Raw genomic sequence first — 23,919 nt, forward strand, 5'->3', positions numbered from 1 at the left:
GTAGATACATAAACTTTCAGAGGAACACCAAGCGCTTTACATTAGCCTACTGCAGAAGTGTAGGGAAACATGTGCGCCACAGAAAGTGTGCAAGACCCCCTCCTGTACAGTCTGCCAGGGGCAACGTGTGAGCATATGAGAGTTGAAGAGGTCTGGAAAAGCATTTGTTCATGTACTTTGTGCTGATGTTACAGACACTAAACTACAAGTTGCAGAGATGGATCTTGGAAACGAACCTTAAAAATCACATTAATAGTGAGCTTGGAAAAAGGAATTGATTTCTCTCTCAGACATTCACATCCTCTTACAGAGATGCTGCAATTGAAATTATTGCGTCTTGAGTCTTCCCTCCTGCACTTGCACTAGGAGATAAGTTCTGCACCACGGCTCACAAATATCTCAAGCATCCTTGTCTCCACCCACCACAGTCTTATGTCTGAAAAAAAAGATTATTTGTTGTGCAGCAATCTGCGTCTTTTTGATTAACACCCCCATTCTACTTCCTTGGCGTGCCCCCGCCTCACCTCTCTTTCTTCCTCCTTCTCTCTCTACGCACATCCATCTCTATGATTATTTAAATGGGTGCCAGAAAAACACTGTGACCCGTCTAATTTGGGCTGTGTGAGAGCGTAGAGAGGAGAGAGGGGCCCTGCAATTCTCCACACTCCCTTTTACTGAGCGGGGAAGTGGCGGGTGAGAGAGAAGCTGTTGCCATGGCTACGTGCTGGCAGCTTCTGTCCTTGTGTTTGGAGAGCACTGGCTGTTCCCTCTCTACTCAACGCCTGGGAGGGAGGAGAGAGGAGGGAGGGAGGGACGAGAGGAGGTGAGGGAGAAGGAGGTGAGTGGAGGACGGAGGTGAGGGGGGAGAGTCTGGGAGGGGTCGAGCTGCCAAAGGGGAACAACACGAGGTCTCTCCGTCACAAAACCAAAGGGCTGCTGGCTTGGAAAAGAGCAACAAAAGAGCAACACTGAGGGCTCTGGTGGCTGATCAGCCCGTGCTCCACACACACACACACACACATACACACACACGCACACACGCACCAGTGTTGATGACAGGCTTGACAGCAGTGGGGGGATGTAGAGGAGTGGCAGTGGGTAATTGCTTCAGCACTGCCACACAATTCAGGTGTCTCCATTGCCCATATGAGGAGGCTAATCTCACAGCCACTGTTCACTGTGTCCTCTGGTTAAAACTCTCATAGAGCAGACCTTAAGATTTATAATCTCATCATCACACCTTAACAGGTTTGATTCAAGTCACTGCCACTGAGGCCACAGGGAACCCTTCTACACACAAGTGTCAAGATGTTGCATTTTCATTTGGTGGCTTCGTAGATGCCTGATATTTCAATCACAGTCTTTTCAGGGTAATACTTGCAGCTCTTCTTATGTGTGCATAAGTGGGTATTTCAGGATGGTTGTAGTATCACAGGCTCCACCCTGGGTCTTGCCACCCAGTAAGATGATCTAGGTAATGGATAGCTGTGGAATGGACACAATACGGCGCTAGCACTTTTAAAACACACAAGTCTCCTTGATACTTTTCTAGTTGCTCCTTCATCCTCTTAAGCTCAGGAGCTGTAGTTACTTTGTCAACTAATCCAAACTATTTCCATCTCTTTGTACCTTCTTTTGTCTTATCTTATTTACAGAGTAGAAAATGTGAGAGGTTTGCTACAATCACCCTCTTCCTTGAATGTGTCCCTATGCCTATCACAGCTTGCTTGTTTGGGACTCTGTGTGTGTGTGTGTGTGTCTCTGTGTTAAAGTTCATTCTAGGAGTGAATATGTGTGCAAGAGTTTTGCGGTTGCTATTAGACACAGCAGGCTGAGGCCCTGGTGGTCATGCTGAAGCGTCCACCCCCCCCACACCCAACCCCACCCCCCTGGCAGGAGGCTGACCTTGGCAGGGCCTGACAGAGAGCTGGCCTGGAGGGGGATCCACGGAGCTCCACGCCAGCCCACTGAGCCAACCCACTCAGTCTGTGCAGGTGTACTGACGCCTGGACAAACACATGCACACACACATGCACGCTTGCATGCATTGCCACTAGACCAGGGGAGGCCCCCTGAGCAAGCAGATGTCCTAGTGCTCCATTTTCTTCTGGATTCCTCATAGTCATTCTTTTTTTCTCTCTATTTTGTTATGCATTTTACTTCATTTTGTCTTTCATCATTGCTAACTCTCATTTTCTCTTCCATCTCCTTTTTATTATCTGATAATCTTACTGTATTTATGATTTACATTGTACTTGCAGACCCTTCTTCGCTTAATGCCATGATGCCTAGTGGGAACTAAAAGGCCACAGAAACATGGCTAAATCTCACTAGGTAACGGTGCTATATATAAGAATGTGAACCAATATTAAAGTATTGATTGCTTTTATTATTGCCATTGTGAATTGATTGTAAACTAAAATAAAAAATGAGATCCTTGCCTATAACAGCCTGTGGACTGATTTTTATATTAGGGACTTGGGGTGAATTTTCCTGTGACATTTATGCCGGCTCCTGACTGCTTTGCCTCAATGCCTCTTTTCCGCTCCCCCTCAGTGACATTAGCTTACAAATTAAGTCAACAAACTTCCAACTCACAGCATAAAGCAAAACATCTGTTATTTAGAAATTGTTACCTTGTAGATTTCATATGCATTATCTCCAGTCGAACGATACTCAACTCACTCCAACTCACTCAACTAGTGGTAATTTAGGATACTTGTTGTCTCAGCCCACTACCAGACCCATTTAATACAGTAATGTTAGTCACAGTTTAGTCTTGCATAGCCAGACCTGGTCTATGGTTGCAAACATAGTTTATTATTAAACCATAATATTGATGTGACTTTAGTTACCTCTTCTATCAAAATGATGCCAGTTGATTATGTTCTCATGTATGTGATGTCACTGTCTTGGTCGATGCCTGGGATGCTAACTTGCACCTCCCAATGGTATGTGAGGATGCATGCAAGCAACAGAATTGTGGCCACAGTTCATTTAATGGCCAATGTTACATATAGTACCTTTAAGTTTTACATTCTATTGTCTTTTATTTTTAAGCACAAGATCATTTCAAATATTTCTCATAGTTTAATGAACCAGCCAGTGTTTCTACACGTCATCTGTCATTAGTTAATGACAGATGCACATGTAGAAATTGATCTATAAATGCATGTATGAATCAATAATTTACTTCATATAGCTCTTTTCAACAGTGATCATTATTATAACATCCATGTAGCAGAATATTGTATGACTTAAGAGAGGCTAATTCATCTGGGAGCCTGGATACATCTAACGTGGAGGTCCCAGTGGAGGTATAAACCTAAGATAAACCTATAAGATCTGCTACATACTGATGCGATAGAGTGCATCCTCTTGAGTTATACACACTGCAACCACCTCCTTGTCCAAACCCTCATCTGGCATCGTTTACTGTAGAAATTCAGCAATCTGTTGAAAGAAGTCATCAAAATTACATTAAATTACTTCAAAGTCACCATGGTATTGCATCATGTAAAACGTGGCCCCTCTGAATCAGCTGCAGCACAGAACAAAACACAACATGCATTTCTTGTTAACTATACAGCAGTGAAGATACCAAGTTATGAATTAATAAGAAGGTAAGGAAAATGAAGGTATATGCATAGAAGGCAACAATCTGGACTATTTACAGACATATAAAGACTTGTTATGCAACAAACCAATACAAAAGTCTAATCATATAAAATAATTGCAGGAAGAAACAAAAAAAACAGACACTCTGCAGTAATTTTTTCACTCCCTGATGAAGTTGAAGTGTTAGACTTGTGTCAAAAAGTCTCCTGCTCAAACATATGTTTTGCTTATTTTGACTTCACTTGGATGTTTGACCTTCACTGTACACAATGATGTATGTGCAGAGTTTTCACATTCATCTTCTTAAAGAGGAAGGTTATCTGTTCTCACTTTAAATCTCAGTTTAAGACGCGGATGTACCAGCACAATTTTGTGACATTGCAACTAGTTTATAAGCCAATTATGGTCCAATATGCAACTTGCACAAGTGTGATGTGGAAACTTGAAACTGCCTGTGAAAGATACTTGCGTATTCATAGATCCTATTTTCCAAAGTAGTTAATTGAACATTTTTGTGGAAAAAAAACATCACAGAATTTATGATTCCAGGCAGATTATTTTCTGAATCTTTAAAGATGATGACATGAAAAAAATATCTTACATGACAGTCATGACAGATGGTTGTATATCCCTGACTGTCACATGTCTTTTTTAATGTTTCTGTAATGTGCTGTAAGAACAGAAGTGACACAAACATGTTATTTCCTGTTTGAGCAAGGCTGCAACAAACATGAAACCTTGCTTTGGCATGTAATTAAAGAAGAATTGTGACTAGGATTGTATACAGTTGTGAGTTGCCACATTTACTTGGGTTTTCTGGAGGTTCAGTCAACAATGAGATACAGATTTCGGCTAAATCAAGCAAGTGTGCTGTAGAAATGTTGTCAGTGCAGTTGTACAAAAAGCCAGAGTGGAGCTTTGCACCAAAAATACTGTGAAATCGACAGCAGGAGAAACCTCCCTTAAAAAAAAATCAGTGTAATCTTCAGCACAGAGAGAGTCACAACATGCATCATTGCCCAAAGTTTTGTTGAAATTGTAAAAGATTTTGTGCATGACAGGCAGGCAGTGAGATGAAGAGGCTGGGGCCAATCCATCCATTGTACTTCTCGGATTTCATTTTGGAGGACAGAAAACCTTGACTTGTGAAGCTGAGCGCAAGTGTTTCTCATTTCATGTCTGTAGCCCTATTGTGTTGGGCATTCACAGTGAGAATAGAGTGCGACTGCAGAGGATAAAGAGAAGCTCCAGAGGTGAGCACTTTATTGCCTACAAACTTGGGCTGCCTGACAGTATGAATATGTATATATTCTTGTCCATCCTATTTTCAAGGTTTCAAGATGATTCTTCACTTTTGAATTTCTTACAGCCACTTTACTTTTTATGTTTTATTCTTTTTATCTTTCTATTCAAATCCTGTCAGTTTTATCACTCTTTTATTATTGTAGTCAGAGCCTATGAAATATTTGAAAGTGAACCATACATTATAGTTCACTTTGTGTCGTCTCCCTAAAAAGGAAAAGGAAATAGTATTAAGGCGACTGTGGCTCAGGTGGTAGAGCAGGTTGTCTCACCTCTTTGGATAATGGTTAATAGATTAAGTAATAGTTTTTTATTGATACGTATTAATTATAGTCACTCTAACTCATCAACAAAAAGAGAATGTTCTCCATTTCTTGAGCGTGTTTTCCTCCCCCTGTTTTCACCGCCCTCCCTTCCTCCTGACTGTGCAGTAACAGGTTGTTTAGCTTCTCTGCTCCCTACTTCCTCGTCTGGCATGTCTGTTCTTTCAGTCCAGAGTCCAAAGTTCAGCCAGAGACAACAGGAGGGGAGCATCACATCGCTCACTCGTAGCACTTCACAACACACACACACACACACACAAACACACACACACATACACACACCCACGGATAAACACAATTCTCATTTTTCTGCGAAGTCAAATACAGGCTCCTTTAGCACAGTAAGAACGCTCGCCCCCTCAGCATAGACATTTTGTAGTGTGTGACTAAATGATGAATGGTGTTACAATAATTTGATGAGATTGGGTCAGATGATGCAAGGGAGAAGTGTGTAATGATAATGCTCTTTTTGATGTCTTACAGCTTATTATGCCACACCACAAATGATCCCCCTAGACACCCACGCGGTCTTTGAACCGCTCCCACCCAAGGGTGATGCATTAGCAACCTGTCTGGAGTTGGCGTAGCCTTAGGAGAGGTGCTTGTGTCTCAGGTGTTTAATAAGCCCTACTGGGGGCGACAAGATGAAGCTGGGGGCCCTGACTCGAGCACCCAACCCCCTTCAGATACCTCCCTCCACATGCCCGATCCACCCTTGCTGTGACCCTTCCCCCATGTCCCTCAGACCATCTCCCATCATCCTCTTTTATTCTTCCTCCTCTTCAAACTGTCCTTGGCAGACCACTGTAACAACCCCCCCCCCCCAACCCCCGCAACCCAAACCCAAACCCCAACATCTTTTCCATCCACAACCTCTCTTCCACCACCCTGAAAATGCTTGTTTGCGCTCCACTCTGCCTGCCTTGCTTCAACACATGCCAGGACTCCTCAGGCACCAGTTACACAGTGAGGATTTTATTTGAAAGAGCTCCTCAGGACGTCATTACAAGGATCATCACCGGGCCTCATGGCTGATGTTACATTAGTGTTCCATCACACATGCAGCCTTCAAAGCGCCTATTAACTAGCCAGCCCTCTCATCGCACAAATCAGAATTTTTCCTGTCAGATTGGTAATATCACATTAATCTGTAATTGACCATTCTCATGTATTACACTCCAGATCAAAGGGTGAATAACCATATGTGAAGTGTCTGTGATTTTTATCCAATTGCACAGAATCGTGCAGATTTTAAAACAACAGGTAAGGGCAGAGCAGGTATGTGAAATGAGAGGAGACTGACAGTGGAAGAAGTCTGTTAGTGTTTTGCAACCAAATCCTGCTGCAATGTTTTCAAATGTCACAGACTTGATATTTTCACACGGCCTCAGTTGCATGACCCCTTCAGTTAGTCAGTAATATCCCACATTATTGAGTATTTTATTTATATGCATGTTTTTTGCCTCATGTTGTAGTTGATCACATGGAAGCTAAACAGCCTTTCTATAGGTTTACTGATGGTAGGAACTGTGTAACACAGACTCATTTCACTCCTATCCTGTAACAAAATGGAGAAACTGATGTGCGTCTCTCAGTTATCCTGGTACCAGCTGTTATATGGTTCTTTAAATGTATTTAAACATATAATCTTTAGAAAATTATGTCTAAAGTCATCAGATCATTAGCTGCCATAAAACTCATTATCAAAATGCTTGAAAAAAAAAACCCACCTTTAAAACGTTGACCCAGCTGATTAGATACATATTTTGTAATTATTCACCATTACGATTTTCATCACGGCCAGATCTTCCCTCATCTCCCCCCGTCCTTCCATTCATCCATTCATTCAACCAACCCCTCTTCACATTGGACACTCAGAGCCACTCCTATCGAGGCAGCCAGAAAATACTTCTTAATTCACCCACACACAATCACCCACCTCCACCTCTCTATCCAGCAAATACAACCTTATTAATCTAGTCTCTCTGTCCCTCCGTCTCTTTTGTTCCATCCTCTCGTCTCCACCCAACCATTTCATCCTCCATTCATTGCAAACACAAGACATACAGTACTATCTGGCGTGAAACAGAATGAATATTAAGTGGGTAGCAGTTGGATCAGCATTACTCTACTACTGTAAATAGTCTTTTTTCCCTCTCTCGCCATCATCTCTGGCTCTCTCTGGCTCATCTCGGCACCTCCAGCCTCCCGATAAAGCCTGCGCCATGTAAAGTGGTATGAGCTCCATCAGCCATGCAGATGAGTCCTGGTTCCTTTACCTTAATTAGAGCTCCCAGGGGACTGGCTGTGGGCGCTCAGCAGCATCAGCATCAGCCTCTCATACCACAGAGATACCTTTCATCAAGCCGGAGAACACCAGGAGGAAAACTGACATGGGTACAAGAGGCTCAGGCACTATACAGAGGAGAATTTAAAAGCAGTCATTATGTGGAAATGTTCCAGCATGTTATTCAAGGCTAGTCACTTAAACAGCAGGCAGAAATGTGACATTTTACTGTAGGAACAGAGACTAAAACCCAACAGAGAGGAGGACAATAGCAGCTCTATTATCCATACAAACTGACAAATATGTTGTGAGAATTTAGCCAGTTAGAACTGGAATGACAAGTTGATTAATTAATAAATCAATCACGAAAAATTTAACTGTAACAATTTTGATAATCAGTCAGTTGTTTCAGTAATTTTCTTAAGTAAGAAATGCCTAAGAGTCGCTGCTTTCAGCTTCTATGATGTGAGTATTTTTTGTTTTTCCTAGACTTCCACGACAACTTTCAGTATTAGACTGACAGTCAGACAAGACAAGCCACCTGAATAATATCACTTTGAATATACTCGTTGTTCTATGTCTATCTGAAATGTTATAGAACAAACTATAAATCAATGAATTAAAAAAAAAATCAATAATCAATAACAACAGTCCCTTAGATATATACCCAATATATGGGTATGTTTACATCTGTGATTGTTTTAAAAGCAGGTGTAAATAAGTAGACCTGTATTCTGATCATTATAAGAGAAATATATTTAAATGTAATCCACAAATCTTCATATCTTTACATAGCCTGTATAAGCTATTGTAACTAAGATTTACAATTTAACTACTACGGCCGTTCATTCTCTTGTTTAATCAATTAAACATTTGGTCTATAAAACCTCACAAAACTGTTAAAAATGGCCATCACCGTTTTCTACAGCCCAGTGTGATATCAATGAATTTCCTTTTTTTTTTTGTGGTCTACTGTTAAAAATGTCTAATATGACGGGGGAAAGCAGCAAATCCTCACATTTAAAAAGCTGAAACAATCCCATTTTGGGCATTTTGCTTGAAAATGACCTAAAGGAGTAATTAATCATCAAAAATAGTTATTGTTGCGACTTTAAACAGAATAAATCAAATGTTTTGGTTAAAATAATTTTTAAAATGTAGCTTACTTAAACTTACACTAAGTACCAAACGGGAACATCTGACATTATCACAGCGTGTGGGCTTACAAAGACTTATCAGACGGTTCATTCTCTGTAAATATCACACCACTTAACCAACAGGCTATGTTGTAAGTCAAACTGAGTTGAAGTTGTTCACTAAATCCCCTGCTCTGTGCACACCTTCCTCTCCGGCCCCTTTAAACGGGGAGGTGCTCCGGTGCTCACCCCCCAGACCGGGGCTCTCCGCTGTTCTCCGGGAGGGGTAGAGAGGGAGTTCGGGCTGGCTGAGAGCGGACGCGTCGGAAACCTCCCCGGAGGGGCCCCGTGTAATTCGATGCATGCTGTTAAAGCTTAGAGTATATTGTCTTCCCTTTGCTTATGAAGCCTCCACCCACCGGCCCACCCTACATTTAGCGGATCATGTGACTCGGGGTAAGTCATTTGCAAGTACAACAGTTCTCTGTGCGCTCCCATTCATTTCCTGAGAACTGCCTAAGCTGAGCAGCTGAGAGGCAGAAGGGGAGGGAGCTGCTCACTTACATACACTCACTCACTCACTCACTCACACACACACACACACACACACACACACACATACACACACACATTATCACACACACACGTACATACACGCAGAGTGAGAGGAGAGAAGAGGAGAGGAGAGGGAGAGGAGGAGAGGAGACAGAGAGGACTGTAGAAAGGAAAACAGTGTCCCAGTCTCCACGGCTCTGCAGCTTCTGACAAGGTCTGTGCATTTTTCTCGTCCTGTTCCTCTGCTGGCTGCTGCTGTGTGCTTCATTTGTCACGTTGCTGGGCTTTGTGCTTGTGTTCAGTGCGTCTCGTTCAGCTGTCATTGCTCTGTCAAAGCAGATGACAACTCAGATCACCTATGGCATTGTGTCTGGTGTATGTCAGTGGGGGGAAATAAGAGACCCTGCGTGGTGCTGACTGGACATGTAACACTTATTCCCCACGTAAATTCATAAGCTGTCATGACAAGAAAGAAAAAAGTGATTATACACTGAATGGCTGCGGGCATCCTGACTTTACAGTGCCGGCACCGGTTGTGAAATCTCTTATGTGTCACTTATTTACTTGTAAAGCAACTTCAAAACACATCAGCTGAGCAGTGCAGCAGTGTTGTAGAATAACACTGACTGGATGTCTTGGTGGGGAATATGAGAGTGTGAAGTGAGACAGCACCACACCAAACTCTCTCAGCACTTCTCACTGGAAAAAGTTTGCTGCTTGTCAGAGTTTTGAGACTGCCTTAAGAGAGTTGTGTGTGTGTGTGTGTGTGGGTGTGCATTTGTGTGAAGCATTGTAGTGTGTGTGTGTGTGTGTGTGTGTATGAGACAGGCTTGTTTGCCTACCGTAGCCTACGGTAGCAGCTTAGAGACAGAGAGAGGAGGCTGTTAGCAACGGGTTAAACATTAGGAGGCTCGGGTAGCGGAGGAAGGACACTGGGGGGGGGGGGTCTCTCTGTGTGTGTGTGTGTGGGAGTGTTGCAGGGGTGGTGTCTTGGATGTCATCGGCAGCGCTCTCACTTCCAGGGTAATAGTCATTGGTATTGATGGGTGGCTGTCAGAGAGGCAGAGAGCCACCAGGCTAGGGAGAGTGGCCGGGGGCTGGCCCTTGGCTGTTATTTTCAATTACAGGGGACCGGGGCAGAGCTGACAGCAAAGGCATTTGTACATCCAGCAAGGGGGAGGAGGAGGGTGTGTGGGGGGAAGTGGTGGCAAGAGGAGGGGAGGGAGGGAGCAAGAGAGCAGGAGGGAGGGAGGGAAGAAGGGAGGGAGGGAGCGAGAAAGGTGGGAGGGGGATGAGACTCTGGCCTCTGCTCCTGGGTTTGATGTGGAAACTGAGCACTGACCTCTGTGACTTTACCCCCGCGTTGTCGAGAGGCCCTGCTTTGCCTTTAACTGTGTAACAGCCGTAGGGTGTGCGTTTGTGTATGTGTGTTTAAGTGGGGGTGCCATCAACAAGATAGAGAGAGAAAAAAAAGAGGGGGGTAGGGTTATGTGTGTGTGTGGACGAGACCCCCTGCAGCTCACGGATGTTCAGCGAGTGAGATTAGTGCCCATTTAAACTCTCACTTAAATCCATTTACAAAGGGCCTTTCTCCCCGTGCATGAATAAGCAGGCTGATATTACCACACATGTAGAGTAGACTCCATAGTTCACTGTAAAGAAGAATCATAGTGGACCATTGAAACAGGCAACATATAAATATTTGCTGGCACTGATGAACAAATCGGTGAAGACTGCTCTGAGGAGGTGATACTTGAAAATAATATCATCATTGTGCAGGGTGTTTCTGCGATAACGACACCATTCGTGACGACATGATGAAATGCTGGAGAATACTTCAATGCTAATTGCTGCAATATTGAACAACATGTCTGTGGTTAAGGCGTCGTAATCAGCACTAGATGATGTTCCTACTATTTGGGGTGTTCGAACAAATCTTTAACACTGAGTCATTAAGCTGAACTGACTATAATGAATCATCATTGTGACTGAGAGAACGATTGACAGCTGAAAAAGTTACAGAAATAAACATAATAGGCGTCTGCGCTATTAACCATAGCTACTACTTGTTGTTGTATTGAACCAAATGTAACAGCCTAACAGATTGAGCGGACTATTGTACTGGAGACAGCCGCAATCATCACTGAACATCATGACAATGTGAATGGCGATGTGTTCGCTTACTGATCTACAAAATGAAGTGCATTTGAACGGCGACGCATTTGCAAAATGTATACGAGCTACATAGTGATTGTGAATCTTTGAACTGGACTCAAAGTGATTTGCTGCTGTTTTCTCACAACATTTTCCGTGCAATTTCATAATCAGTTGATTTAATCTGAGACGTATCTTAAACCAAACGAACATTGATCCCTTTCTTTTCCCCATCGTGTCATGGAGTACGCCTGGTCACTTATTCCAACATCATTTGTTGTTTCACCATGCCCACTAGAGCAAAACATATGATCTGATGCCACCGTTGGCATGGCAACATGTTTGGTGTTTGGCAGCACCTAAATGCTGTGGTAAAGTTTTGGTTAGGTTTAGGCACAAAAACAACTTGGTTACTTAGAACTTGTCGGTTTAAGGGAAGATCATGGTTTGGGTTTAAATTACTGCTTTGTTAAGGTTAAGGGAACCTAAGTGTCAGGTTTAAAGTGACAACCACCATATTAAGGCTATGGAACAATCGTGGTGATGGTAGTTGGATCTCGGTAGGAATGGGAAACAGACAGCAGTCTCCCATGTTAAAGTCCGAGGTCTCACTGACCCGTCCATCCACCCCGACTTCCTCCCTCTGTGGACTTTGTTGCTCTATCATAACATCACACTGCTTTTTTCTTTTGCTCCCAATGGACCATAGTCATAGTTCCCACAGCCACTAGAAGGTTTTATCACTTGAAGGTGAATGTGTGTTGTGTTCAGGTATTTGCTGTCATTTCTCTTTGGTCGACATGTGCCAGTGTAAAATGTCTGTTTAGTTGTTCAGACCACACATCAGCTGTTGTTGTCTTTGGCTGACCTTGTACTCAACCAGGCATTTCAGCTTGAGGTGGTTAAATAAGTTTGTTGCCCTCACTGGTACCCATACAGGTATTATCATGAACAGTATGATGCAGCATACCTCTAGTTCCCCCCCCCCCACAACTGCATCAAACTGCTGCTGCCACACTGATTCCTTCAATGGCTCAACCCCCACCCCATGACATGGTCCAAGGGCTTATGATAGAGATCAGTGCAGGTGGGGGGGACTCAATTAAAAAGCCAATCACCCAGGGATAGACTCTATCTGTCCATCAACACCGCTCTGCCCAGCACATTTAATTGCTCGGCAGGATTCCCCCACTAAAGGCATCATCTGTCTGCCACAGATCACAACACACAAATTGGGCGCTTGTTGACAGATTGAATCTTTCAGGAAGGAGTGCCGTACTCTTGGGTGTGCACTCCAACAACAGGCAGGCTCACTGTCTTATTCAGGGAGATGTGAAACTACCCTGTATTACCACTAATCAGCTGGGTTAACTGCTGGCATATTGACTGACTGCTGTATCATTGATCCAGGTGGGTGTTATGGAGTCTATTGCCATTGATTGCAGATAGACTGCAGTGCATGGTATGGTACGTTTGGATTCCTGATTCTAAGTCAAGGGAATTTGACTGGGTGGAGGGATACTCAAGGTGCATTGTGGGATATCCTATGGGCCTTGGTTTACAGAGGTGCTGTTGCATCTCCAGAGCTCTCAAACCCAACCGCTCAGGAAACCGCTGTATGCAAAGACCCTGAAACATACATACATAGCCACACACACCAACCCACAGGTTCTTACAATAGATTAGTATGTCAAGGTGATGCGTATACAATGTGTGAAACAGACAGCAGCCAAATAGATGACTTTGCATATTGATAGATGTACCTGTCACAAAGCAAAGTAAATCAACAGGACAAAGAGGTCACAGCTCGCGAGGGTTAAACATCCAAAACATCTGCAGATGCTGCTGCTGTTTCATTCTCACTAGTAAGACATGTGCTGGTAGTTATGTTGAACTTGCTTCGCATGAAAAAAAGACTAATATTTGTAGGTGATAGCTGCGAACTGAACTCCCCGTGCTGTTATTTCATCATGTTAGAAGATGACAAAATGTTCTTTTCCCTTTGCGTTTTCTCCTGTGGATTCAACCTTTGACCCCAGTGGCCAGCCCACGTTTGTTTACCAAAATTGAGTTAAAGGGTGTACAAAGAGTGCCAGAGCATGTGTGTTTTGTGACTAAGTGAGTGAGAGAGAGAGAGAGAGAGAAAGAAAGAGAGAGAGAGAGAGAGCGAGAGCATGGAAAGTATTGTGCAAAAGTGGTGACTCCAAGGTTGAAAATCTAAATAGTGAACACAAACAGAAAGAACTACAGGCTAACATGGATGATTACAACTTGTCAAACATCACTGTGAGTATTTTGAATTTTTGCTGCATTCCTCTGTTGAATACATAGAAGGAGCCGCTCAAGAGAAACCAAGCTTATCTTTTGATAGAAAAAGGAAATGTCTTCAAACGACAAACAGATGTAAGTGGAGGTAGATTTTTAGATGATTTTGTCTGACCAAAGCACTGATCCAAGTTTTGCTCTAGTAATGACACCGTCTCTAGAGCTGCACACTCAGTGCTTACTGGAAATGACTCATATGTTCAAGGCTTTGCCCCCAGACTCTGATTTAAAGTTGCTCTACATGTTTCCATGGCTAGGATGGAAAGGTATGTCAATCTGTCCCTCTGTGGTAACGTTTCCTCTTTCAACCAAGTGTCTTGTTTTGCTTCGGCCAAATATGGTGGGTTAACAGAAAGAGGGAGAAAAGGAAGGAAGCCAAGAAAAGAGGATGGAAGAGCATTCAAAGTCAGCATTTTCAGATTGTTTTGGACCATTTTGAGCTGGTTTTACAAGAGTTTCCCTTCACTGAATCGTTGGGTCGCTGCATCTCCTCCAGCCTCGGTGCAGATGGATTCAGCAGACCTGCACAAGGATGCTGCACGGATCACAGTGAACTTTGTATACAGTTGTACTGTAGGTCAACTGCTGGGAGAGGAAATTATGCAAACAACATGTGGAATCCATTTGGGGGGTGCCTGTGGCATTCCACGGGCTCTTTGGCTTTAACACAACCGAGTGTCGGTTCATGCTATGCGGCATGACTGCTCTTGATTAGCCGCTTCAACCAGGTATCAATGCGGCACAGCATCAGTTGAAATAGAGAGGAAAAATAATCGAAGTGAAGGCATGAGTAGATGAGTAATAGAGGTAAACACAGCTGCTGGCTTTTATTGAGTGGTGTTGGAGAGCTGGAATGGGTCAAACCAAGGGGAAAAACTCAGCGAGCGAAAATAACTGCGCGCACATTTGATGTAATAAGTGTCAGTGTGTAGGAATGTTTTGGTTGGTCCGTTATTGTCTGTTTCCATATGCTGTGTGTTGGGGTGGATTTGGTTGTGTCAGCACAAAGTGAGGTTAGATAGGGTAGGCACTTCGTGATGCTGCATCAAGAGGACTCTGCAAGACTATTAAACACTAAGGCAAATGCATGCGTGCCTGTGTGTGAGTGTGTATGTGCCTCCATGCATGCGTTTGTTTGTATCACAAGAGATAGCGAGTGAGAAGAAAGGGCAGAGGGAGAGAGCTGAGAAGAAAAGTGTGTGTTTAAGTGTTTGAGCTGCTATTATTTCTACGTGAGTTGCTTACAGTAGATGCTGTAGATGAGTCAGTGTATTGGTGCCTGTGCATGTTCACATTGTGTGCAATTATTGTAAAACATCTAGGTCGATCTTTAAGAGTGCATGTGAGTGCACATGTGCTGTGATGCATTCAGTAGCCAAGCTATTGTGAGTAGTATGTACACAGTCCATATGTTGGGGGAGGGTGGGGAAATTGCTCACACACACACACACACACACACACACACATTCAGACATACATGTTAGAACACAAGCACACACACACACACACATACGCTACCAGAGCCTAGGGGGATAAAAGGCAGTAGCCTACTCAAAGAATCCCCCATTAGAGCAGGAGTGTACTGTCATTCCTTGGGGAGGGGAGGAGGAAGAGAGAGAGTATGTGGGTGGTTGGCGGTGATAGTGGTGGTGGGAAGGATGCAGGTTATTGTGAGGATGCTAATCTAATGCAACCCACCTCCCTGTAAGGGCAGCCGATGAGAGCAGGGTTTCGCTCTGACCCCCAGTTTCAGAAAGCAGAGAGCAGCTATAACCTTTGCAAGAGAGGAGCAATGGCTGAGTGCTGTGATTCACTTGCTTATACCTTCATGTATATTCTCCTGGGCTTTCATTCCAAACACACTGGCTGTAATATTTGATATTTCTCTGTTTTTGTCATGGTCTCCTCACACTGGAGCAGTTAAACCATTCAGACGAAAAATATTCACCGGGGTTCCAGTATTTTATTGACTGTGAAATCAGTACAGGACTGTGCCCACGATGCACCTGTGTCAGTTTGTGATAATTATTAAGTGCTGCAGTGTGGTCACCTCAGTCCAGGACCTGTGCACTGAGACTAAATAAGAGGCGAGAACAGATTCACTTAGTGCATTTTTCATTGATCCACTGGAGCTAACCTCTTTCTCTTTATCTCCCTCTCTGTCATGCACACATACAGCGTGGACCTACAGTGTGTAAACCTCTACATAAACAAAAAGAATATTGCAGTGTCTTTCTAAGAGGCTGTGCCAATTACTCCATGTGTTTATCCGGGTTTGCTCAGCTCCACCTCCCCCTCCTTTGGTACAAGTGAGGTTTTTGTGTCAGAGGCTATTTTAGATGCACAGCCACTGACCCTACTGCATTTACTGAGATGTGTGTGTGTGTTTGTGTGTGTGCGTGCGTGTGTGAAGGGTGTTCTAGAGAGGTCACCCGATTATGTTGAAACAGGAAGACATCATAGTGTATTGGCGCTTTAGGAGCTGTTTTGTGGCATCTGTTTGTGGTTTCTTCAGAGCGGAACTCGATCCAGCCCTGGCGCAAAATATTTAACTTATTATTTCTCACGATTACATCAAAATGATTTTCAATTGGATATAAACTGCTTAGGATAGTGTCACAAATTGCTTTGACTTCTGAGTCAAAGCTCACTTGAGTAATGCCACCTCACTTTAGAGCTGTCACGGTCACAGCTTGTTTAGCTGTTTCTCTGCTGCATTTGAGGCACATGATGCAAGAGGATGTCAGACTCTTCTGTTTACCTCTCTCCGGAGCACTGTGGAGGAGTGTGTGTGTGTGTGTGTGTGTGTGTGTGTGTGTGTGTTCAACTGTGCATGTTTCATGTGCATGCATCTTTGTGTTTGTGTGAGTGTGTGTGTATGTGTGTGTGCATACTGTAGGTGTGTGTGGGAGGCTGTTTGTGTTGAATGGGCATCTATATTCTTCTTCCATGAGCAGAGCTGCAATATTGAGAGACAGAGTTTTGTGTGTGTGTGTCTAAGATAAATATGGTTCATTGTGGGTGCAGGCAAAGGTCACAAGGTTTGTGTGTGTGTGTGTGTGTGTTAGTGTGTGTGTGTGTGTGTGTGTGTGTTTGTGTGTGTGTGTGTGTGTGTGTGTGTGTGTGTGTGTGTGTGTGTGTGTGTGTGTGTGTTTGTGCAGTAGCCAGATTGTAGAGCAGAGCAGGGGCTCAGGAAGTCGTCTTCATAAGAAGTGCGTTGACACGCAGACAGAGACACAGACACAGACAAACCAGACGGCGACCGACTCTTCTTTTCGCTTTGAGTGTTTCCTCTCAGAATAAATAGCTTCTTCATTTCCCACAGTTTCACAAGACCTTAGACGGCTTATGTGGTAGCAGTGGAGGTGGGGATCTTTCACAAAGAAAAAGTCACAGAAAAGATAATTATAAAATTCACAAAATATTTCCCTTTGTCATGTTAAAAACTGATATTTTAGAAATGTATAGGTGTTGTCATCCTAACATTTGATACTTTAAAGAGACACTCGAGACATACAGTATCTGATTGCGGTATTATGACAACTTGTGTTGAACCAATGAATGTGTTTGGGCTGATTTTTAAAGCGTGTATATGTGGTGTCCACTCAGCAAAGTATTCTTACAAATTATTTTCATGCATGTGTGTGCGTGTGTGTATGTGTGTGTGCTGGTGAGGGCAGTGGACTTGAGCTGCATCCGGCAACCTCATCCCCCTCATCCCGACAGGATTACTGACACAGGATCCCCCTGCCCCTGGCAGAAATAGCAAGGACCCAAGGGCAATCCACCAGAATATGGGAACTTCCGTGGGCCTTGCTTGTGAGTGCGAGTGTGTGTGTGTGTGTGTGTGTGTGTGGTTTGTGTTGTGTTGTGTGTGTTGTATGAGTATTTACATGGGTATCGACTCTATAAAAGGAGCTGGTTTCCTCCCAGGTGCTGAGCTCCCTGACTCAAGAGCCTGGGTTTACTGCACTCACACGTATATGCGTATACACACACACACACACACACACACACACACACACACACAAATGCACACTCACAGAGACAAATTATCCTATCTGACTCTTCATTTGTTGCTCCAGTTGTAGAGAAAGTGTATATTAGACTGCCTACTGTATATAAGACTGTATACTGTATATAAGACTGTATACTGTATATGAGACTGTGTACTGTATATGAGACTGTGTACTGTATATGAGACTGTGTACTGTATATGAAGGACGTTTTTGTATTAGTTGTTTACAGGAACTTGCATAATAAGGAGTGCAGGAGTAAAAAAAAAAAAAGAATTGGCACACCACATTGTTGCTGAGCTGATTTTCACATACTGTATCAAGCCGCTCATTTACTTTCTCCACTATGATAAAATACACGTTAAATACAATGGTGTGTAATTTAAACTCCACAGGAAGAGTTCCACAGTGTACCTGTTTTCCTACACTGGGTCACAAACATACTTTTTTTTTTTCTTGAGGCTGTTTCACCACAATGGAGCTTGATTTGTATTCTAAAGTACACATCAGTCAAATCAATACTCACCCTTTGCTATCTCCATTCAGCCTGTGCGATTGGTTTTGGTGTCCATCTTTGGGGCTGTCTCAGTCTATTTTCCCCAGAGTCTTTGGTTCTATAGATGCCTAGTTTTTCTTAACCATGGCATTTTATTGACAAGCATTTTGTCAATAATATCCCCATTCACAACCTAAGTGTGGTCATGCAATGCACTCATTAACCCAAGAGTCTGTTTGTGAGCGTCAGTGCTGTATTTTGTCGCTGGTGACAGGCTCTTTAAATAAAACGATCCTTTATTATGTGATTATCGTACTTCCGACTTTTGTGACGTCAAGAACCAGAACCATTAGATGGTTTCTGAATTGCTGGCTACATGGCTTGAGTGCGACAGGGGGGTCCAGTCACTCATGGCTCCCACATCAAATTCAACAACAGGTGAAGCTCGGATAGAATTGAACAGATGCAGTATGACATTCAGTTTAACTTGATGGGACCTGATAAGCTCCCCAAGTTTGTCTGTACACCCCAGAGATGAGAACATCCAACACATGAGAAGTGTATTCTGTCTAATAATAGCTGTGAAGAGAGCTGCGTTGTCCCCCCGTGGAACTGATTTATTCCCAGAGGAAAAGGACAGGGCGTTTTAAGTGCATCAGATGAGTGCATCTCTAAGGGGATTTTTACCCTAAAGGAAACATTTTTTTCTCTTATTTCAAAGGGTAGTGCACATTAACTGGTTTGATGCCATTGTACTTCTCGGGGGTTAGAGAAGTCCACGCTTCTATGAGCAGTGAGGTAGCAGTGCTCTGCTCTCTTGAGCCCTGTTCAAAAATGTCCCAGAAGCATCCGAAAGACTTCGCTTGCTGCTCCTGCCAAGGAAAATACGGCTTATGAAATGGAAATTCTGAGACCATTCACAGAGTGCCAGGAATGATTAGAAAAAAAAAAGAAAGACTATGTCCATCTCAGTACATCTAGGAGTGAAGTCGTAGGGAAAACACACATCTCCACCTTTCTAACATAGACACATATGGAACAAACAGCATCAGCACTGTTTACCCGGTCTGGGCTGTTTGGAGTTGGGACGTTGTTAAAGGGCAAGGCCACCAATTTTATACACAAAGATCAGTAAGGTTATGTTGTTGCTCGTCTTCTGAAGCTCTTCAGATTTTAGGTTATCAAATCTGATACACGAAGCCCTGATGATGAACTCTGGAATTCAGTTTGAAAGACGTAAACATTTACCAGGCAGAGATGGTCTCATGAAAAAATGAAAATGAAATAATAGGACTGGTTGCATTATTGCAGGATACAGTGTGTTTGAGTGTGAGTTTGATGGATACAAGGGACTTGAAGTCTATTGCCTTGATTTTCTGAGATAATAACATTATGGAAGGAGAACAGCTTTGTGAAGTTTGGACACTTTTAGGGAATTTTGGAGTTCACCCTAAGATTTAGTCTGAACAGAGAAAGAAACACACTGTGGGGGCTCCAGTCAGCCATTTTTGAATTTTACAATTTGATCTTCTTAAAGAGTATCTTGTATGGACAAGACAAAGGCAGACATCAGAAACTACAAACTGTGAAATTTAGAAAAAGGGTTTGATGTTTGAAGGCTAATTAGCTAAGGTGTAAAACCTTTTTGCCCTTTAAAGATGATGGTCACCCTGTGTTTGGACTATTTGGACAAGCCAAAGGGCATCTAAGGTAAGCTGCTTTTAGCAGGACTAGTTTAACTGGTTTAACTTTTTTGTCCTCCATCATCACTAATGTTGAGCAACACAATTGATTTTCCAATTTCAGGAAACTGGTCAGAAAAGTTGGTTTGTTTTTTACCTGTTTTAAATGCACACGTCAAAGAGTCAGATTCTGGTTTCGACCAAATGAGTCGTGCCAGTGTTTTGTCTTTGCAGGGGAGCACTCACCTCTGTGGGTTGAAGGTTTCAGTCTGCTGAACCTTTGACCACACCAGGCGCTGTTATTTGGCTGGGTGCAGTTACTCTTTAAGTAGTAACTCTGCAGGGAAGCATTTGAATGACTCTCAAGACCAGAATGAGGCCAACAAGATGAGGTCACGAACAGACACAGTCTAACATGAAGCAGACTGAGGTTGAGATTGAAATCAGCTGTGATTCAGTTGTGGCACTATTGTGTCTACACTGCGAGCAAACAAGATAAATATGTTTTTTTCTTTTAACATATTAGACCTTCATTTTCCAGGGTCTACAAAAGTGTAACTCAGCCAATTCTCTTCTTCTAGCAAGTGTTTTCTTTGTTACCTGTCTAATGAGCATGCTGTGTGCGTCCTTTGCTTTCACTACTTTTCTAAAAGTTTCTGTGTCTCAAAAGAGAGGAAGTAGAGGAGTTTGCTGGTGAGCGAGTAGATGCAGGCTTGTTATCAGGCCAGTGTGTCACATTGGGGTGTCCAGGGGCACAGAAGAGGGAAGTGAGCTGTGGCAAAGAGGCCAGTGGCGCGCAATACAGGCATAACACAGGAAACGCGCTCATCTCACATCACCTACAGAGCTGTCCTTTTTATGCAATTGCACATGTAGCACTAGTTAACCATTTGTTTCTGATTTTGCAACATTACAAATGTTTTTCCTTGCAGTTTCCCCTCTCTCGCTTTCCCCTTTTCTTTCTCTCCTCTCTTTGGTAGAGGACTGGGTGGGAGGGGGCTGTTGGCATTCTTGCACCGTGTGCTTTGCGCTCGACCGGGCCTTGGCTCAGGTCCATATCCCCTCTCTACCCTCTCTCGCTTCTCTGACTACCGCGCCTCCTCCTCCCCAACTACACATCCCCACCACCACCACCACCACCCCACCCAACCTCTTCAACTCCCCTCGGTTGCTTCCCTAACCACCGCTCCTGCCAGCAACTCTGTGCTCTTCAACAAGCCCCCACCCTCACTCACTTCTCTTACTATCACCTTCCTTAATCCTTCCTCATGTGTCTACCATACCACACACACACACACACACACACACACACCCTACCCCCTCATCCTTTTCCATCTCTCTCCCATCCTAGACCGTGGCAGCAGGTCTAGCCTCTGTGACACAGATGCACCCAGTTGCTCTGGGCGCTCGACATGGGAACAAAGCATTGGCGGGGCCCGTCTGTTATAGTGTGTATCAGGGTGTGTGGTGTTTGTGTGTGTGTGTGTGTGTATGTGTGTGTGAGTGCAAGTATAAGCACATGACAGACAGAGAGATAGAGAGATAGAGAATAGAGAGGACACAGAGGAGAGAGCACACAGCCTGATACTAAAACTGCTTTCATGAGTTTGTTTAAGCTTAACTTTCTCCTTAATAAAAAATGTGATTCGTTGCTGGGTGAGTGAATATCCAGAGATAGTATTAAGCAGGATCTGTCCTCACACTCGGATGTGCTGGGAGAACATGAGCTCGCGGTGATTTACACCACCCACTCAACCAACATGCACCTTTGAGCTTTTGTCCAATAAAGGTACTTCCTGTTTAAAGCTTAGCAATTAACAATGAATAATTACTTAAAGAGAATCCATCTTCATTTGATCCATATTGTGAATAAGGCACATCATGAATCGAGCCAGAGAGTGTTTTTTGTGGGCTTGTTCCTTTAGAAATTTTTTGTGGTTCAATTTGAGTGTGTGTGTGTGTGTGTGTGTGTGTAAAAATCTGCACATGTGTATAAGAGTGGATGATGTCACTGGTGTATGAGGTCAGCATGTGGTCTCAGAAGGTCAGAAGTTGTCTGGGGAGGTCCGTCACCTCTAATTGATCCAGCTAGTCTGTTAAGGGTCGGTTTGGCTGAGCTTTAGCCTTTCACTCCGTCTAGTTGCTATCGCCTCAGTCAGCACAGAGCCGATAGCTATCAGCGAGCTGGGAGATAGCGGACCTCAGGTCATAGATGCGGATATGTGGTGGGAGTTTCATTTCGTACTTGCATTAACAGGGACACAAATAAGCATAAACAGAGAAGCGAAGAGAGCAGCAGACACTGAAATATGTTTATTTCGAGCTTTTTTGCTGCTAGACCTGGCCTCAATCTTCACCTGCTCCCTTTACCGTTTTTTAAATTTATTTTTTTATTTTGTTGGGGGGGGGGGTAACAGGAGGGTGGGTAGGAGGGAGAAATGAGATGCCTCAACACTCCACTGCCCTCCTCTCCATCCAACTCCCCCACACACCTGGGATGGCCATTTCATTTCAGAGTGCAGCAAATGGAAAGGTGATCTTAATCTACCCTGTTTCCCTCTAATCCCCCTCCCTCTCTCCATCTCCCACACACAGAGCCTCATACCGCTGATGGACAGCACACTGCTGGTTGCCTGAGTCTACCGCCAGCACACCAAATTTAGTGATAGAGAAGACTGGATACACATTGGTTTATTACCTTGAACAAATTCTCTTCATTTCAAACTCAATCTTTGTTCTTATTTTTAATCTTTTCGGCTTTTGATTCTCAACTTCTCACTGGCAGGCATGATCCTTTTCATGGGAGAGAGGGCAGTTGACAGTCAGCCTCGGTCAAAGTATTTCGACATGAACTCTTCAATACACAGCGCCCCTCTGTTAGCTCATTACTCAGTGTTAGGTCTCCCTCACTGCTGTTAGCTCTTTGGTCGTTACAGTCACAAGTAGAGGTGCCTTGCCATTGATTTCCTATGAATAGCTTGCTGCAGGCCAGTTCATTAGGCACACCACTGGATTAACTGGACTGTAGGCGCATGGGGAGAGGTTGTTGCTTGTGCAATTCTCACTGTGGCATGCCAGGCAAAAATCAAGTGCGTTGGGACTTTTATTTTTCAAGTAAGAAGAGCGTGAAATTGATCAAAGAGAACAAATACGTTAGGATGATTAATTTTTTTGGGCTCCAAAAAAAAAAAAGCTTTTTAAAAAATTTTATTTAACTCATGGGAAAATCAAGGTTTTATTTGAAGTGTTTCTAAGAGGAAGAGGAAAATGCCAGAATGACGGTCATCTGGAGTAAAACAAACCTCACTTTCAGCCTCTCTTAGTGCACTCATCTCTCTTCTTCTCCTCAACACATGGCTTGAGGCTGGACTGAGGCTGCAGCTCCACCCGCCCAGCCGTTACTATGGCAACGCTATCTGGGCCTACCAAGACCTGAAGCCGAAGGACATCCTGGACAACAACACAATAGCAGCACAGCCAGAGTACCTGAGGGACTTAGACCTGAGAGGCGAGATCGGGGGGGGGGTTGCAGACTGAGTAAATCCTCCTTCTTTCTCTACCTCCCTCACACACAAACACAGTCAGGATTAGCTTTTGCTTGAGAATCCAAGAGGTAGTGGAACAATACTTAGCATTAAATGATTCTGTCGTGGCAGTTTTGAATGAAATTTGTCAAAAAACTGAAACTATTTTGGTAACTATTTCGAGTGGATTTTCCAGTGAGTACAAAAACTTGATTACTGGACAGGCCACATGGATGTTGTGTGTGATCTTAGATTGGTGCAGTTAGATGATCAGGCAACCAGCTGCAATAGAGGACTGTCACTCACGATTGTCCGAGCTTATTTCTCCGCACGAGAGTCAAGATGCTGCAGCGCTGCTAACTTCAAGGACTGGGCCACACTATGTAGCTGCTGGTGCCAACAGTGGAGAGTAATAGAGATGTTTGGAGTCTATTTGCCTTGCTTGCATTCCTCCATGTACTGCTGCTAAAATAATAAGAGGGAGGGTTACCTCAGGTCGGC

The 23,919-nt window shown here is 43.6% G+C and overlaps 1 protein-coding gene and 1 long non-coding RNA gene across 6 annotated transcripts in view; one reads left to right on the plus strand and one right to left on the minus strand.

Annotated features, from left to right (window-relative positions):
- Positions 1-2,510: 2,510 nt before the first annotated feature.
- LOC139622157 (uncharacterized) lies at positions 2,511-9,007 on the minus strand. The gene is made up of 3 exons (XR_011691156.1): positions 8,871-9,007; positions 7,523-7,658; positions 2,511-3,453 (listed from the first exon to the last, which is right to left on the minus strand). It is a non-coding gene; the product is annotated as an uncharacterized lncRNA (long non-coding RNA).
- klf12b (Kruppel like factor 12b) overlaps positions 8,847-23,919 on the plus strand; it is a 40,834-nt gene continuing 25,761 nt past the window's right edge. The window contains exon 1 of one of the 5 annotated variants that reach the window (XM_071479313.1): positions 8,847-9,122. In XM_071479313.1, coding sequence (XP_071335414.1) covers positions 9,029-9,122 — 94 coding nt within the window. In that variant the 5' untranslated portion in view covers positions 8,847-9,028. Of the gene's footprint in view, positions 9,123-9,152; positions 9,436-13,485; positions 13,662-13,758; positions 13,779-13,945; positions 13,967-23,919 lie in introns of those variants that run through there. The other 4 variants (XM_071479335.1, XM_071479345.1, XM_071479331.1 and 1 more) reach the window with 4 other exon arrangements.

The sequence above is a fragment of the Trachinotus anak genome, unplaced genomic scaffold, assembly GCF_046630095.1.
Source record: "Trachinotus anak isolate AG129_WGS33_773 ecotype Australia unplaced genomic scaffold, CSIRO_AGI_Tana_v1 ptg000001l, whole genome shotgun sequence".
Classification (NCBI taxonomy): Eukaryota; Metazoa; Chordata; class Actinopteri; order Carangiformes; family Carangidae; genus Trachinotus; species Trachinotus anak.